The following is a 15,651-nucleotide window of genomic DNA, read 5'->3' as shown; positions in this document are numbered from 1 at the left end:
TTAGGCTGGAGTGTTGTTGTGGTATAGTTAGGCTGGAGTGGTGTTGTGGTATAGTTAGGCTGGAGTGGTGTTGTGGTATAGTTAGGCTGGAGTGGTGTTGTGGTATAGTTAGGCTGGAGTGGTGTTGTGGTATAGTTAGGCTGGAGTGGTGTTGTGGTATAGTTAGGCTGGAGTGGTGTTGTGGTATAGTTAGGCTGGAGTGGTGTTGTGGTATAGTTAGGCTGGAGTGTTGTTGTGGTATAGTTAGGCTGGAGTGGTGTTGTGGTATAGTTAGGCTGGAGTGGTGTTGTGGTATAGTTAGGCTGGAGTGGTGTTGTGGTATAGTTAGGCTGGAGTGGTGTTGTGGTATAGTTAGGCTGGAGTGTTGTTGTGGTATAGTTAGGCTGGAGTGGTGTTGTGGTATAGTTAGGCTGGAGTGGTGTTGTGGTATAGTTAGGCTGGAGTGGTGTTGTGGTATAGTTAGGCTGGAGTGGTGTTGTGGTATAGTTAGGCTGGAGTGGTGTTGTGGTATAGTTAGGCTGGAGTGGTGTTGTGGTATAGTTAGGCTGGAGTGGTGTTGTGGTATAGTTAGGCTGGAGTGGTGTTGTGGTATAGTTAGGCTGGAGTGTTGTTGTGGTATAGTTAGGCTGGAGTGGTGTTGTGGTATAGTTAGGCTGGAGTGGTGTTGTGGTATAGTTAGGCTGGAGTGGTGTTGTGGTATAGTTAGGCTGGAGTGGTGTTGTGGTATAGTTAGGCTGGAGTGTTGTTGTGGTATAGTTAGGCTGGAGTGGTGTTGTGGTATAGTTAAGCTGGAGTGTTGTGGTATAGTTAGGCTGGAGTGGTGTTGTGGTATAGTTAGGCTGGAGTGGTGTTGTGGTATAGTTAGGCTGGAGTGGTGTTGTGGTATAGTTAGGCTGGAGTGGTGTTGTGGTATAGTTAGGCTGGAGTGGTGTTGTGGTATAGTTAGGCTGGAGTGGTGTTGTGGTATAGTTAGGCTGGAGTGGTGTTGTGGTATAGTTAAGCTGGAGTGTTGTGGTATAGTTAGGCTGGAGTGGTGTTGTGGTATAGTTAGGCTGGAGTGGTGTTGTGGTATAGTTAGGCTGGAGTGGTGTTGTGGTATAGTTAGGCTGGAGTGGTGTTGTGGTATAGTTAGGCTGGAGTGGTGTTGTGGTATAGTTAGGCTGGAGTGGTGTTGTGGTATAGTTAGGCTGGAGTGGTGTTGTGGTATAGTTAGGCTGGAGTGGTGTTGTGGTATAGTTAGGCTGGAGTGTTGTTGTGGTATAGTTAGGCTGGAGTGGTGTTGTGGTATAGTTAGGCTGGAGTGGTGTTGTGGTATAGTTAGGCTGGAGTGGTGTTGTGGTATAGTTAGGCTGGAGTGGTGTTGTGGTATAGTTAGGCTGGAGTGGTGTTGTGGTATAGTTAAGCTGGAGTGTTGTGGTATAGTTAGGCTGGAGTGGTGTTGTGGTATAGTTAGGCTGGAGTGGTGTTGTGGTATAGTTAGGCTGGAGTGGTGTTGTGGTATAGTTAGGCTGGAGTGGTGTTGCCGTGATGCCGAGGAAACGCTGTTATTTTCATCCGGATTGCAGGTCTGGTGTACTTGCTCTGTTCAGCCTTCATAGGGACGGGGGTGCGTTGCAGAGCGTTTAACATACAGCACATGTTATATGCACGTGTGTTTGAGACGGACGTCATCAGCGACTGGTCGACTTCGACTCGACTTTCATCACATAAATGTCGACTTGAAAAAATCGGAAGTCGTTCAACCCCTAATGAGCAGTACTATGATGTGTAAAAATATCATGTCAATGTAATGCAAACTAAATATTTTCCACATAATACTTTACACACACACTTATAATATTACATTTCCCAGTGTTAATGGCCCTCATTTATCAAAAGTGCGTACACCAATTTTCCAGCGTACACCCAAAACCACGTGACTTTGAGATTCATCGATATGGAGGTTTGCGTACGGCTCAAATCCTACGCCAGCTCAGGAGGTGGTGGACGCACGTGTTGAGTTAGTGCGAAAATGCGCAGAAAAACAATTCCTAACACCACAAAACGCACTGACAAAGATATGCTATATTATGACCCACTGTGAAAAAAACAACAACAACAGCAAATAAAGCCCTATTCGCAGGGGATTAGTATGATCTGGGGACTCGTGTGATTTAGAAATGACTCTCCACATCTGAGTTTTGCGTGGCGCATTCGCACAGGATAAGCTGTGATTTTACTCAAATTTACTGATTTATCTCCCGGATATGATGTTACTTGAAAATGTTTTTTCGTTATAGATATAGCTGTATGAAAATATAAACAGTCCTATCGATATCATTTTTATTGTTTTATAGTAATACAAATAATTTCGTTCAGTTAGAGAACAGACGCTACAATTAAAAACGTAACTGAGCAATAATAACAATATACGGCGGAAGATTCAGTTTCAAAGCTAATGTAAAAGTGCCCATTAAAGAGAGTTGTCACATGTTCTGTTTTTGTGTTTTTCATTAAGAATAATATTAAACACACCATTCAAGCAATTTACTCCCAAATTGTGCTCATTCTAAAGTGACAGTAGTAGCCTATAATCCGCACGGCTGCTCGTGAAGTCATAACGGTGCGCATATGCAGCCGAGCTCCATTCTTCGTGAAAGATAAAGATAGAAATGCACACAGAAAACAAAAACCTTGCAAAAAATATATACGATCCGCCTAATCCCGGCCAAATCACAGATGCCGATTCGCACTGGACTAATATTATCACAGGACCTGTGTTCGGCGAGATATGGCAGGTCATTTACGGGAGAATTTTTACTTTACATATTTCAGACATGGCCGATTCACACGGGATTAAGATCACAGACATTCTCTGCGATTATTACAAATCACCAGAGCTCCCCACATATACTAATCCCGTGCGAATAGGGAAGTAATTATAAACTTCTGTTTATTTTTGTGCAACATGGACTTCAATGTTTAATTTGTGTGACTTCACCAAAGCATTTGATATGTATTCCTCCAGTTGAGCCTGTGCGCTTTACCTGACGTTGGTTAGCCCCGGCAGCTGCGCACGGACTGGACTGAACATAACTCACACTGACAAAATAATAAATAAATAATAATAATAACGACATTTCTTCTAAATAACAATAAGCGTCATTAATAATACAAATCATAATAATAATAAGAATCTAACAAATTGTCATGCAATTATATTAATGTGAATGAATGGTGCTCCACATCACATCATCATCACTATTGTACACCCCAATACATGTGATGTGATACGAAATTAAATGCATATTATTTCAAAACACGTGCTGTAAAATAATGAATTGTGAGGTAATTTCTCATCCAAACAGCTTTAAACTGGATTTCCACCGTACAGCTTTTTGTGGGCGCCTTTAATCCCACTCTTTAAACTCCCAAATAACACAATTTAGTTTTTTTCCACTTCCCCGGTGATGGTCTCGATCTCCACGTCAGAGAAGTTTCGCTTCTTTGCCGTCTTCCGAGTGTCCATGGCGTAAAATGAGGGCGTGGGGGGGGGCGGAGTCTTGAATATATAGGGGCGTGTTATTCTAATGACGATCGTTTTCAGCCGCTGCATTTATCAAGGGCAGGTTTTGCGGACGCCTGGATTTCAGAGGTGCGAACAGCTTCATACATCAGGCGGTGAGAGGAGAGGAAGCAGAATCTCACGCCAACATATACGCCCGTTTCTACACAAGATTGATAAATGAGGGCCAATGAGAGGGCATGATGACCTCTGGAGCTGTGAATGTCAGGACGGGACCCTGATGATCCTGGTGGTGCTGATGTGTGTGTGTAATGGGGTGTGTGTGTGTGTGTGTGTGTGTGTGTGTGTGTGTGTGTGTGTGTGTGTGTGTGTGTGTGTGTGTGTGTGTGTGTAATGGTGTGTGTGTGTGTGTGTGTGTGTGTGTGTGTGTGTGTGTGTGTGTGTGTGTGTGTGTGTGTGTGTGTGTGTGTGTGTGTGTGTGTGTGAGGTGGTGCTGATGTGTGTGTAATGGTGTGTGTGTGTGTGTGTGTGTGTGTGTGTGAGGTGGTGCTGATGTGTGTGTACTGGTGTGTGTGTGTGTGTGTGTGTGTGTGTGTGTGTGTGTGTGAGGTGGTGCTGATGTGTGTGTAATGGTGTGTGTGTGTGTGTGTGTGTGTGTGTGTGTGTGTGTGTGTGTGTGTGTGTGTGTGTGGTGGTGCTGATGTGTGTGTAATGGTGTGTGTGTGTGTGTGTGTGTGTGGGGGCATGTTTTTGTGAAATATCAGGACACAAATGTGTATAATGACATGGGTATTACAAAAAGAGGGTGAAATATGAGGACGTTCCCCATGTCCTCACTTTTCAAAATGCTTATAAATCACAGAATTAGTTTTTTTTCACAGAAAGTGAACTGCACAGTCTCCTGTGAGGGCTAGGTTTAGGGGCAGGGGCAGTGTGTGTGTGTGTGTGTGTGTGTGTGTGTGTGTGTGTGTGTGTGTGTGTGTGTGTGTGTGTGTGTGTGTGTGTGTGTGTGTGTGTGTGTGTGTGTGTGTGTGTGTGTGTGTGTGTGTGTGTGTGTGAGGGCACACCTGGCAGAACAGAGAGTCCTTGTTGGCGATCTCGTTCTCCAGCTTGTCGTTGAGGTCGTGGACAGATGTGGCTTCCCTCTGAGCCGCCAGATAGCGCTTCTCCAGCGTGGTGATCCGCTCCTCCATGTCCTCCTTCTGAGCCAGAGACTGAGAGAAACACCAGCGGTCACACACACGCTCACACACACACACACACACACACACACACACACACACACACACACACACACACACACACACACAGACACAGACACACACACACACACACACACACACACACACACACACACACACACACACACACACACACACACACACACACACACACACACACTAGGGCTGAACGATACATCGAATTTTCATCGTCATCGCGATATGAACTCGCTCGATGAACACATCGCAACCGACAGCCTGACACGATTAATAAGGGAAAACAGATTACATGCGCCAATCTGAGTAACGTATTCTGAACACTTGGATTACTTCCACATTGAATTGTATTTTATAAGTCTAATGGTGCGTTCACACCGGACAATATAAAGTAATGAAACTTATCTTTGCCCTCAGCCTAAACGATTTGCCAGGGAACAAATTATAGATCCATGAGACCAAAGATCGGCCGTTACAAGACGAATTATAGCTCGAGACACCACAGAGACATCAGAGCCAGCGGGAGACGGCAGAAGGACTGGCCGAGGAAAGGTTGCCCTCGTCGGCTTTCACGTGCGCTGAGCGCGCTGTCCACTGGAGCTCACAGCTCCGACAACGGCAGATAAAATGTTCAAATAGGCACTGTTTATGTAAATAAACCACAGATTTGAGCTTTAAACAACTACATTATCGACTGAAAAAGTCTTAAAACTACGTTTTGCCACACATTAACAGTAGATATGAACAAAAAAAAAGACATGTAAACACAGCCCATGTCAGCCATTTCTCAACGAGACGAGCTGCTGGCGGAAGCCCCGCCCATGACGCGAATTCGCATCTGTTGTGCAGTGAATGTCACGCGCGATTCGCTCAAAACTCAAAATGTACACGCGTCCACCTTCGCGCGAATCGCGTCCGGTGTGAACGCCACATAAGAATGCTGCCATCAAATCCTGCTTACTAAACATATGCTATAAAATATGTAGCTGCCGTCAGCGGGGCCATCGGCTCTTGAGCTGGTAAATCAGGAGGATGTAAAGTTGCAGGTCAATAAGCAGGAGCACCGGCGGTGGGCGGACAAAACACTTTTTTCTGTTTGTGAATGCTGTTTTACGTGAATATTAATGACACGAGTGAAGCACAAAGCTTCATTTACAAAATAAATAATAGGTTTGCAATTAAAGGTTACATCGCAGCCATGGAAACACATGATCAGGCTGAACGAGAGAGGAGGCTTTGTGTGGGGAGACAAATTTAAGATTGCTTGCGTTTTGCGATCTGGTCACACGAGTTTCCTCGAATTTAACAATAGGCTCAGGCTTACTCCATTTTATTCTACTGGACATGGAATCTCTTATTTGTTTCCCCAAATCCTCATTTACGTCTCTCACAGGGGATTAAACGTGTCTTCCTTGTTTGATGTATTTAGGAGTAGCCTAGGCTATATTCACATCATTTACTATGGTAAAGTAGAAAACGGAGTAGGACAGATACATTTTACTTCAAACTTTACTTTATTTAACACAGTTTGTGCTGCTATTAGACTTGGTCAAGTTTATGTGTAGCCTATAGCGTATTTCATACACGCCGGAGATTTTTAGTTTGGCTTTCTCTCACAGCGCATAATCAAACAAAGCCTCAGTTCTTGACCCTGCGGAAGATCATTTCGTTCTTCACATTTTACTACAAGTAGCCGATCAGTTTAAGAACATCAGGAGAAAACATGAAGATATCAGAAAACGCTGCTTCTTTCCTGCTCGTGTCAGCTTTCAGCGCAAAGAGGCACGACACACGTCTGTGGGGAAATATAAACTAATCTTTTCTTTAACTAATATTTAACTTATACTATTTATATTTCGATTATTTACAGATATTTATTTAAATGTTTTACAGACTGTAGTTTGTTGTTTCACTGACGGAAGTAGGCCTCCTAAAATAAACACGCATGTTTGAGCCTTTTTTTTTTTTCAAAATGTAGGCTATTTAATTGAGGTAGCCTATATAAATATATATATAGATACGTCAATCTCAATTAAATAGCCTACATTTTGAAAATAAAATATATAAACGAATAATATATTTAACGAATATATAACGAATTTATATATATAATATAGGCTATATAAAAAAAATATATAGGCGTGCGTGCGTGTATAGCCGCCACCCCAACCACCCCCCCACTGCACAGCTGCACTGCCGTGTTAGATTTCGTTCTCTCTTCTCTTTCTTTAATATGAAATGCTGTTTGAATTTCCAAGATAGACACAATTTCTTGCCCTGGCTCAGTTGTTGTGGCTCCATCTCTACCTCCAGCTCCCGCTGCTCCTCTTCCGACTGATCACGCAAACCGTGCTTTTTTCGTTTTCATATTGGGGCGTTCTGAGAAATGCATTGAGTTGCCTTAATTTATTTAGAGAGTAAATAAACTCATGAAACAGAAGTAGGCTATGGTTAATGTCATCCATTGATTTCAACAATGTACTACTGTATTCTAAATATCAACTATTTAAATTGTAACTGTAACGGAATACAGTTACTGATAATATGTATTCTGAATACGTGATGCATGTGTTACTGCCCAACACTGAACACGACCCATTAAAGCACTAGGACATGGGAACAGTAAAGCTAACATTCACATTTGAATATTTATCGCAAGTCATATCGTCATCGCAATATTAAACAATGTTATCGCACATCGCAGCTTTTCCTCATATCGTGCAGCCCTAACACACACACACACACACACTCACACTCCAGCGGTCAGTCACACACACACTCCAGCGGTCAGTCACACACACACACTCCAGCGGTCAGTCACACTCACACACTCACACGCACACTCGCACACTCACACGCACACACTCACACACTCACACACTCACACACTCACACACTCACACACTCACACACTCACACACTCACACACTCACACACACACACACACACACACACTCCAGCGGTCAGTCACACTCACACACACACACACACACACACACACACGCACACACACTCCAGCGGTCAGTCACACTCACACACACACACACACACACACTCACACACACACACACACACACACACACACACACACACTCACACACACACACACGCACACTCACACACTCACACACTCACACACTCACACACGCACGCTCACACGCTCACACGCTCACACGCTCACACGCTCACACGCTCACACGCACACACGCACACTCGCACACACGCACACACGCACACACGCACACTCGCACACTCGCACACTCACACACTCACACACTCACACACACTCCAGTCACTCTCACACACACACACACACACACACACACACACACACACACACCTCCCGGATGTCTCTCTGCAGGCGGCTGTTGGCGTCCTCAGACTTGATGAGGTCCTTGCGGGCGGTGTCCAGCTCCTCCTCCATCTCCGCGATGCGGCCGCACAGAGTCGCCACTCGCTCCTTCATCAGCAGCAGCTCTTTACTCTGCCTCTCCATCGCCTCCTGCAGGTCCCCACCCTTCCCACAATCCTCCTCTGGACCCAGAGAGAGGTCTGACAAGCGCTGCTGTAAGCACACACACACACACACACACACCACTCGTAGTTGTATTGATTAGGGATGCCACAATTCTCAATATAATATTGAACCGTTTGGTACGGCATTAACGGATCAATGCGCGCTTTTTTCGGTTTTGCATTTAATTTATTATTTTTCTACACATTCTATAATTTGCCTCCATCCCAATATTGAACAACACGACATACATTCACATCACAGGTCAGTGGTAGAGTTACACTCACTGAACACTAGAGTTATTCACAATAGCCAAAGTTCATTATTTGTGTGCATTTTACAGCCTTGCCGGCTTTATGCGCTTTTCCAAGCGCCTGTCAAACACGCGATTACTGGACTGAGTCGTCTTACTGCGCTAATACTGTCAAATACACACAAGGTTAACATAAACACAGTCTGTTATGTCTAAAGTGAAAGTAAAATAGGTGTGTGTGTGTATATTAGATGTGTGCAGGTCTTTAATTGACAGCGGCGCAGCCTTTAGTGAACACGCCGTCCTTAAAGGGACAGTTCACCTCTAATGTCATTATTTACTCACTCTAATGTTGTTCATAACCTGTATTTATTTCTCGATGACAGAATTTTCATTTTTGAGTGAACTATCCCTTTAATGTTAATACAACAACAAAAGACAAAGAGAAAATCACTCACTGCTCTTGACTGAAGAACTAATACAGCAGCTTTAATAAGAATCAGTGTATATTTTATAGTGAAGTCTGTGAAGTGTTTTGATTTTACATTTATTCATTCAATTTCATGCTTAAATGCTGCTGTACTGCTCTGAGCTGCCACTGTAAATCTATATATTTATTTTATATTATACAATACACTAGGAATGTGTACAAGGTTTTTTTTTTTTTTTTTTTTAAAGTAAAGTTTTAAGTTTAAGTAAGGTTTTTCAATTCTTTTAAGTAAAATAAAGAAAGAGTTTTGCAATAAAAAATTGAACTTTTTTCTCCTTAACCTCTTGCTGTTGGCTTAGAATAGAATAGCAAAAAACTGATGACATCAGAACCGAACCGAAAACCGTGGTTAAAAACCGAGGTGTGTATTGAACCGTGGACTAACTGTAGTGTTGCATCCAGTGTTTATCATGCGAGTAAAAGCTTAATTTTGCCACGATCACGTTTGGGTCGCGGGACTTTCAGTGGATGGACAGACGTTTACCTTTCCATTAGTGTTGGGTGCATCATCAGAGCTGTGATTGACCTCTGCTGACCCGTCCATGAACAGCTTCCTCTGATTGCTCTGCTCCTTCATGAACACCAGCTGCAACACACCAGCACAAACATCAACCATCCGCTCAGACTGAGCTCAGTGATTGGCTGAAGAGAAGAGTGTGTGTCTCACCTCCTTATGAGAGGCGGTCAGCTGTTCCTCCAGCAGGCTGCACCTCTCCAGAGCCACACGCAGACGCTCCCGCACCTGAGGAACACACACACACACACACACACACACACACACACACACACACAGACACACACAGACACACACAGACACACACAGACACACACAGACACACACAGACACACACACACACAGACACACACACACACAGACACACACAGACACACACAGACACACAGACACACAGACACACACACACACACACAGACACAGGCACACACACACACACACACACACACATGAGGCTCAGCACAGACGAGCCGCGGGCGGCACACGTGTGTTTCCTGACGCTGTACCTTCTCATCCAGGGCTTTGTGGTGCTCGAAGAGAGATTTGAGCGCTTTGAGCACCTCCACCTCACTGGAGACTCCGGCCGGAGACTGAGCCTGCCGCTTCACCACCGTCATCCTCAGAGAGCGCTCATGGCGGGACACCAGACACTCCAGATGCTCCAGCAACAGCTGACACACACACACACACACACACACACTCCGTTAGATCTGACCTGCAGTCGCACAATGTGATGAGAGAGAAACGCTGGGCGTCCACACGACTGATCATATCCAGTGTTCCTGTCATTAACCCTCTGGGGTTCTTCATCTATGGGTCTCACTCAGGGCCTTCGGGTCAAAAATGACCAGAGGACGGGATTAAAATAAAAAAGATTTGAGTAAAATCAATTCTATGTCTTTACACAGCAGAAGCGTGTCTGAGGCGGCGCTGCTGCTGCTAGGTGATGTACAGGGAGGGCGATACTTCATACAAACACCACGCGTGCGTCTCAATCATGGTCTCAATCAGCTCCCTAGTTCAGTAGTCAGGACACTGATCAGGACATTATAAGTCAGTGGGCTGATCCCTGATCAGTGCCCAGACTAATGGCATTTATTAAAGGGTTAGTTCACCCAAAAATGAAAATTCTGTCATTAATTACTCACCCTCATGTCGTTCGAGACCCGTAAGACCTCCGTTCATATTCAGAACACAAATGAAGATATTTTTGTTGAAAGCTGATGCTGAGAAAGGCTTCATATAGGCTTCTATTGGCATTCAGTACACTTATACTCCCAAGACGGATAAAAGGCACTCAGAACATCGTTACAAAGTCCATCTCACCACAGTGACTCTACAATAATCTTACGATGCGACGACAATAGTTTTTGTGCGCAAAACAAAATCAAAATAACACCTTTAACCAGCTTGTTCTTGTCTTCCGCGTGTGCCTCCACGACGCATGCGTGAGAATATGACGTAGCGCCGGGGTTCGAGAATCCATGAAATGCCACTCTAACCCCATTTTGAGCTCTACGCCGAGACCTAAAGCACGATCAATGTAGAATCCAACAGCTGAGATACGCGCGTCTTCGTCTGATTGTAAACAAATCGCTTCTGGGTCATCTGTCCGAACGCCGGATCTGCGTCATATTCTCGCGCATGCGTCGTGGAGGCACACACAGAAGGCAGTAACAAGTTGGAAAAAGGTGTTATTTTGATTTTTTTTGCGCACAAAAACTATTGTCGTCGCATTGTAAGATTATTGTAGAGTCACTGTGGTGAGATGGACTTTGTAACGATGTTCTGAGTGCCTTTTATCCGTCTTGGGAGTATAAGTGTACTGAATGCCAATGGAGGCCTATCTGAAGCCTTTCTCAGCCATCAGCTTTCAACAAAAATATCTTCATTTGTGTTCCGAATATGAACAGAGGTCTTACGGGTCTCGAACGACGTGAGGGTGAGTAATTAATGACAGAATTTTCATTTTTGGGTGAACTAACCCTTTAATATGTATTCGTGTCAAAATGACAAACATCTTTTCCTATTCTATTTTGCCTGGAAACGCTTCCAACACTCTTGCGTGCCGTGAAAAATATGCTTCTAGCATGTGCATGTCACGCAGGCAGTGTGTAGCTCGCCTAAAGGAGGAATAAACGTGTAATAAAGTGCGTAGCTCACCTAAAGGATGAATAAACGCGTAATAAAGTGCGTAGCTCACCTAAAGGATGAATAAACGTGTAATAAAGTGTGTAGCTCACCTAAAGGATGAATAAACGCGTAATAAAGTGCGTAGCTCACCTAAAGGATGAATAAACGTGTAATAAAGTGTGTAGCTCACCTAAAGGATGAATAAACGCGTAATAAAGTGCGTAGCTCGCCTAAAGGATGAATAAACGTGTAATAAAGTGCGTAGCTCGCCTAAAGGATGAATAAACGTGTAATAAAGTGCGTAGCTCACCTAAAGGATGAATAAACGTGTAATAAAGTGTGTAGCTCACCTAAAGGATGAATAAACGCGTAATAAAGTGCGTAGCTCACCTAAAGGATGAATAAACGCGTAATAAAGTGCGTAGCTCACCTAAAGGATGAATAAACGTGTAATAAAGTGTGTAGCTCACCTAAAGGATGAATAAACGCGTAATAAAGTGCGTAGCTCACCTAAAGGATGAATAAACGTGTAATAAAGTGTGTAGCTCACCTAAAGGATGAATAAACGCGTAATAAAGTGCGTAGCTCGCCTAAAGGATGAATAAACGTGTAATAAAGTGCGTAGCTCGCCTAAAGGATGAATAAACGTGTAATAAAGTGCGTAGCTCACCTAAAGGATGAATAAACGTGTAATAAAGTGCGTAGCTCACCTAAAGGATGAATAAACGTGTAATAAAGTGTGTAGCTCACCTAAAGGATGAATAAACGCGTAATAAAGTGTGTAGCTCACCTAAAGGATGAATAAACGTGTAATAAAGTGTGTAGCTCGCCTAAAGGACGAATAAACGTGTAATAAAGTGTGTAGCTCGCCTAAAGGATGAATAAACGCGTAATAAAGTGTGTAGCTCACCTAAAGGATGAATAAACGTGTAATAAAGTGCGTAGCTCACCTAAAGGATGAATAAACGTGTAATAAAGTGTGTAGCTCGCCTAAAGGAGGAATAAACGCGTAATAAAGTGCGTAGCTCGCCTAAAGGATGAATAAACGTGTAATAAAGTGCGTAGCTCACCTAAAGGATGAATAAACGTGTAATAAAGTGCGTAGCTCGCCTAAAGGAGGAATAAACGTGTAATAAAGTGTGTAGCTCGCCTAAAGGACGAATAAACGCGTAATAAAGTGCGTAGCTCACCTAAAGGATGAATAAACGTGTAATAAAGTGTGTAGCTCGCCTAAAGGAGGAATAAACGTGTAATAAAGTGTGTAGCTCGCCTAAAGGACGAATAAACGTGTAATAAAGTGTGTAGCTCGCCTAAAGGACGAATAAACGTGTAATAAAGTGTGTAGCTCGCCTAAAGGACGAATAAACGTGTAATAAAGTGTGTAGCTCGCCTAAAGGATGAATAAACGTGTAATAAAGTGTGTAGCTCGCCTAAAGGACGAATAAACGTGTAATAAAGTGTGTAGCTCGCCTAAAGGAGGAATAAACGTGTAATAAAGTGTGTAGCTCGCCTAAAGGATGAATAAACGTGTAATAAAGTGCGTAGCTCGCCTAAAGGATGAATAAACGTGTAATAAAGTGCGTAGCTCGCCTAAAGGATGAATAAACGCGTAATAAAGTGCGTAGCTCACCTAAAGGACGAATAAACGTGTAATAAAGTGTGTAGCTCGCCTAAAGGAGGAATAAACGTGTAATAAAGTGTGTAGCTCACCTAAAGGAGGAATAAACGCGTAATAAAGTGCGTAGCTCGCCTAAAGGAGGAATAAACGTGTAATAAAGTGTGTAGCTCACCTAAAGGATGAATAAACGTGTAATAAAGTGTGTAGCTCGCCTAAAGGATGAATAAACGTGTAATAAAGTGCGTAGCTCGCCTAAAGGACGAATAAACGTGTAATAAAGTGTGTAGCTCACCTAAAGGACGAATAAACGTGTAATAAAGTGTGTAGCTCGCCTAAAGGACGAATAAACGTGTAATAAAGTGCGTAGCTCGCCTAAAGGAGGAATAAACGTGTAATAAAGTGCGTAGCTCGCCTAAAGGATGAATAAACGTGTAATAAAGTGTGTAGCTCACCTAAAGGAGGAATAAACGTGTAATAAAGTGCGTAGCTCGCCTAAAGGAGGAATAAACGTGTAATAAAGTGCGTAGCTCGCCTAAAGGAGGAATAAACGTGTAATAAAGTGTGTAGCTCACCTAAAGGATGAATAAACGTGTAATAAAGTGTGTAGCTCGCCTAAAGGAGGAATAAACGTGTAATAAAGTGTGTAGCTCACCTAAAGGAGGAATAAACGTGTAATAAAGTGCGTAGCTCGCCTAAAGGAGGAATAAACGTGTAATAAAGTGTGTAGCTCACCTAAAGGATGAATAAACGTGTAATAAAGTGTGTAGCTCGCCTAAAGGATGAATAAACGTGTAATAAAGTGCGTAGCTCGCCTAAAGGACGAATAAACGTGTAATAAAGTGTGTAGCTCACCTAAAGGACGAATAAACGTGTAATAAAGTGTGTAGCTCGCCTAAAGGACGAATAAACGTGTAATAAAGTGCGTAGCTCGCCTAAAGGAGGAATAAACGTGTAATAAAGTGCGTAGCTCGCCTAAAGGATGAATAAACGCGTAATAAAGTGCGTAGCTCGCCTAAAGGAGGAATAAACGTGTAATAAAGTGCGTAGCTCGCCTAAAGGACGAATAAACGTGTAATAAAGTGCGTAGCTCGCCTAAAGGAGGAATAAACGTGTAATAAAGTGCGTAGCTCGCCTAAAGGAGGAATAAACGTGTAATAAAGTGCGTAGCTCGCCTAAAGGACGAATAAACGTGTAATAAAGTGCGTAGCTCGCCTAAAGGATGAATAAACGTGTAATAAAGTGCGTAGCTCGCCTAAAGGAGGAATAAACGTGTAATAAAGTGCGTAGCTCGCCTAAAGGACGAATAAACGTGTAATAAAGTGCGTAGCTCGCCTAAAGGAGGAATAAACGTGTAATAAAGTGCGTAGCTCGCCTAAAGGACGAATAAACGTGTAATAAAGTGCGTAGCTCGCCTAAAGGAGGAATAAACGTGTAATAAAGTGCGTAGCTCGCCTAAAGGAGGAATAAACGTGTAATAAAGTGTGTAGCTCACCTAAAGGAGGAATAAACGTGTAATAAAGTGTGTAGCTCACCTAAAGGAGGAATAAACGTGTAATAAAGTGTGTAGCTCACCTAAAGGAGGAATAAACGTGTAATAAAGTGTGTAGCTCACCTAAAGGACGAATAAACGTGTAATAAAGTGCGTAGCTCGCCTAAAGGATGAAAAAACGTGTAATAAAGTGTGTAGCTCACCTAAAGGACGAATAAACGTGTAATAAAGTGCGTAGCTCACCTAAAGGAGGAATAAACGTGTAATAAAGTGTGTAGCTCACCTAAAGGACGAATAAACGTGTAATAAAGTGCGTAGCTCGCCTAAAGGAGGAATAAACGTGTAATAAAGTGCGTAGCTCGCCTAAAGGACGAATAAACGTGTAATAAAGTGCGTAGCTCACCTAAAGGAGGAATAAACGTGTAATAAAGTGCGTAGCTCGCCTAAAGGATGAATAAACGTGTAATAAAGTGTGTAGCTCACCTAAAGGAGGAATAAACGTGTAATAAAGTGCGTAGCTCGCCTAAAGGAGGAATAAACGTGTAATAAAGTGTGTAGCTCACCTAAAGGAGGAATAAACGTGTAATAAAGTGTGTAGCTCACCTAAAGGAGGAATAAACGTGTAATAAAGTGCGTAGCTCGCCTAAAGGAGGAATAAACGTGTAATAAAGTGCGTAGCTCGCCTAAAGGACGAATAAACGTGTAATAAAGTGCGTAGCTCACCTAAAGGAGGAATAAACGTGTAATAAAGTGTGTAGCTCACCTAAAGGAGGAATAAACGTGTAATAAAGTGTGTAGCTCACCTAAAGGATGAATAAACGTGTAATAAAGTGCGTAGCTCGCCTAAAGGAGGAATAAACGTGTAATAAAGTGCGTAGCTCGCCTAAAGGAGGAATAAACGTGTAATAAAGTGCGTAG

The 15,651-nt window shown here is 43.1% G+C and overlaps 1 protein-coding gene across 7 annotated transcripts in view; it reads right to left on the bottom strand.

Moving 5' to 3' along the window:
* The window catches only part of ppfia1 (PTPRF interacting protein alpha 1), a 95,063-nt gene that overhangs the window by 65,143 nt on the left and 14,269 nt on the right, over window positions 1-15,651 (bottom strand). For all 7 annotated transcript variants that reach the window (XM_079824665.1, XM_079824669.1, XM_079824670.1 and 4 more), the window contains exons 3-7: window positions 10,000-10,164; window positions 9,647-9,721; window positions 9,464-9,565; window positions 8,063-8,287; window positions 4,573-4,719 (exon numbers count right to left, since the gene is read on the bottom strand). In XM_079824665.1, coding sequence (XP_079680791.1) covers window positions 4,573-4,719; window positions 8,063-8,287; window positions 9,464-9,565; window positions 9,647-9,721; window positions 10,000-10,164 — 714 coding nt within the window. The remainder of the gene's footprint in view (window positions 1-4,572; window positions 4,720-8,062; window positions 8,288-9,463; window positions 9,566-9,646; window positions 9,722-9,999; window positions 10,165-15,651) is intronic.

This window comes from Gobio gobio, assembly GCF_949357685.1.
Source record: "Gobio gobio genome assembly, chromosome: 9".
NCBI lineage: Eukaryota > Metazoa > Chordata > Actinopteri > Cypriniformes > Gobionidae > Gobio > Gobio gobio.
This window is presented reverse-complemented; position numbering and strand designations above follow the sequence as displayed.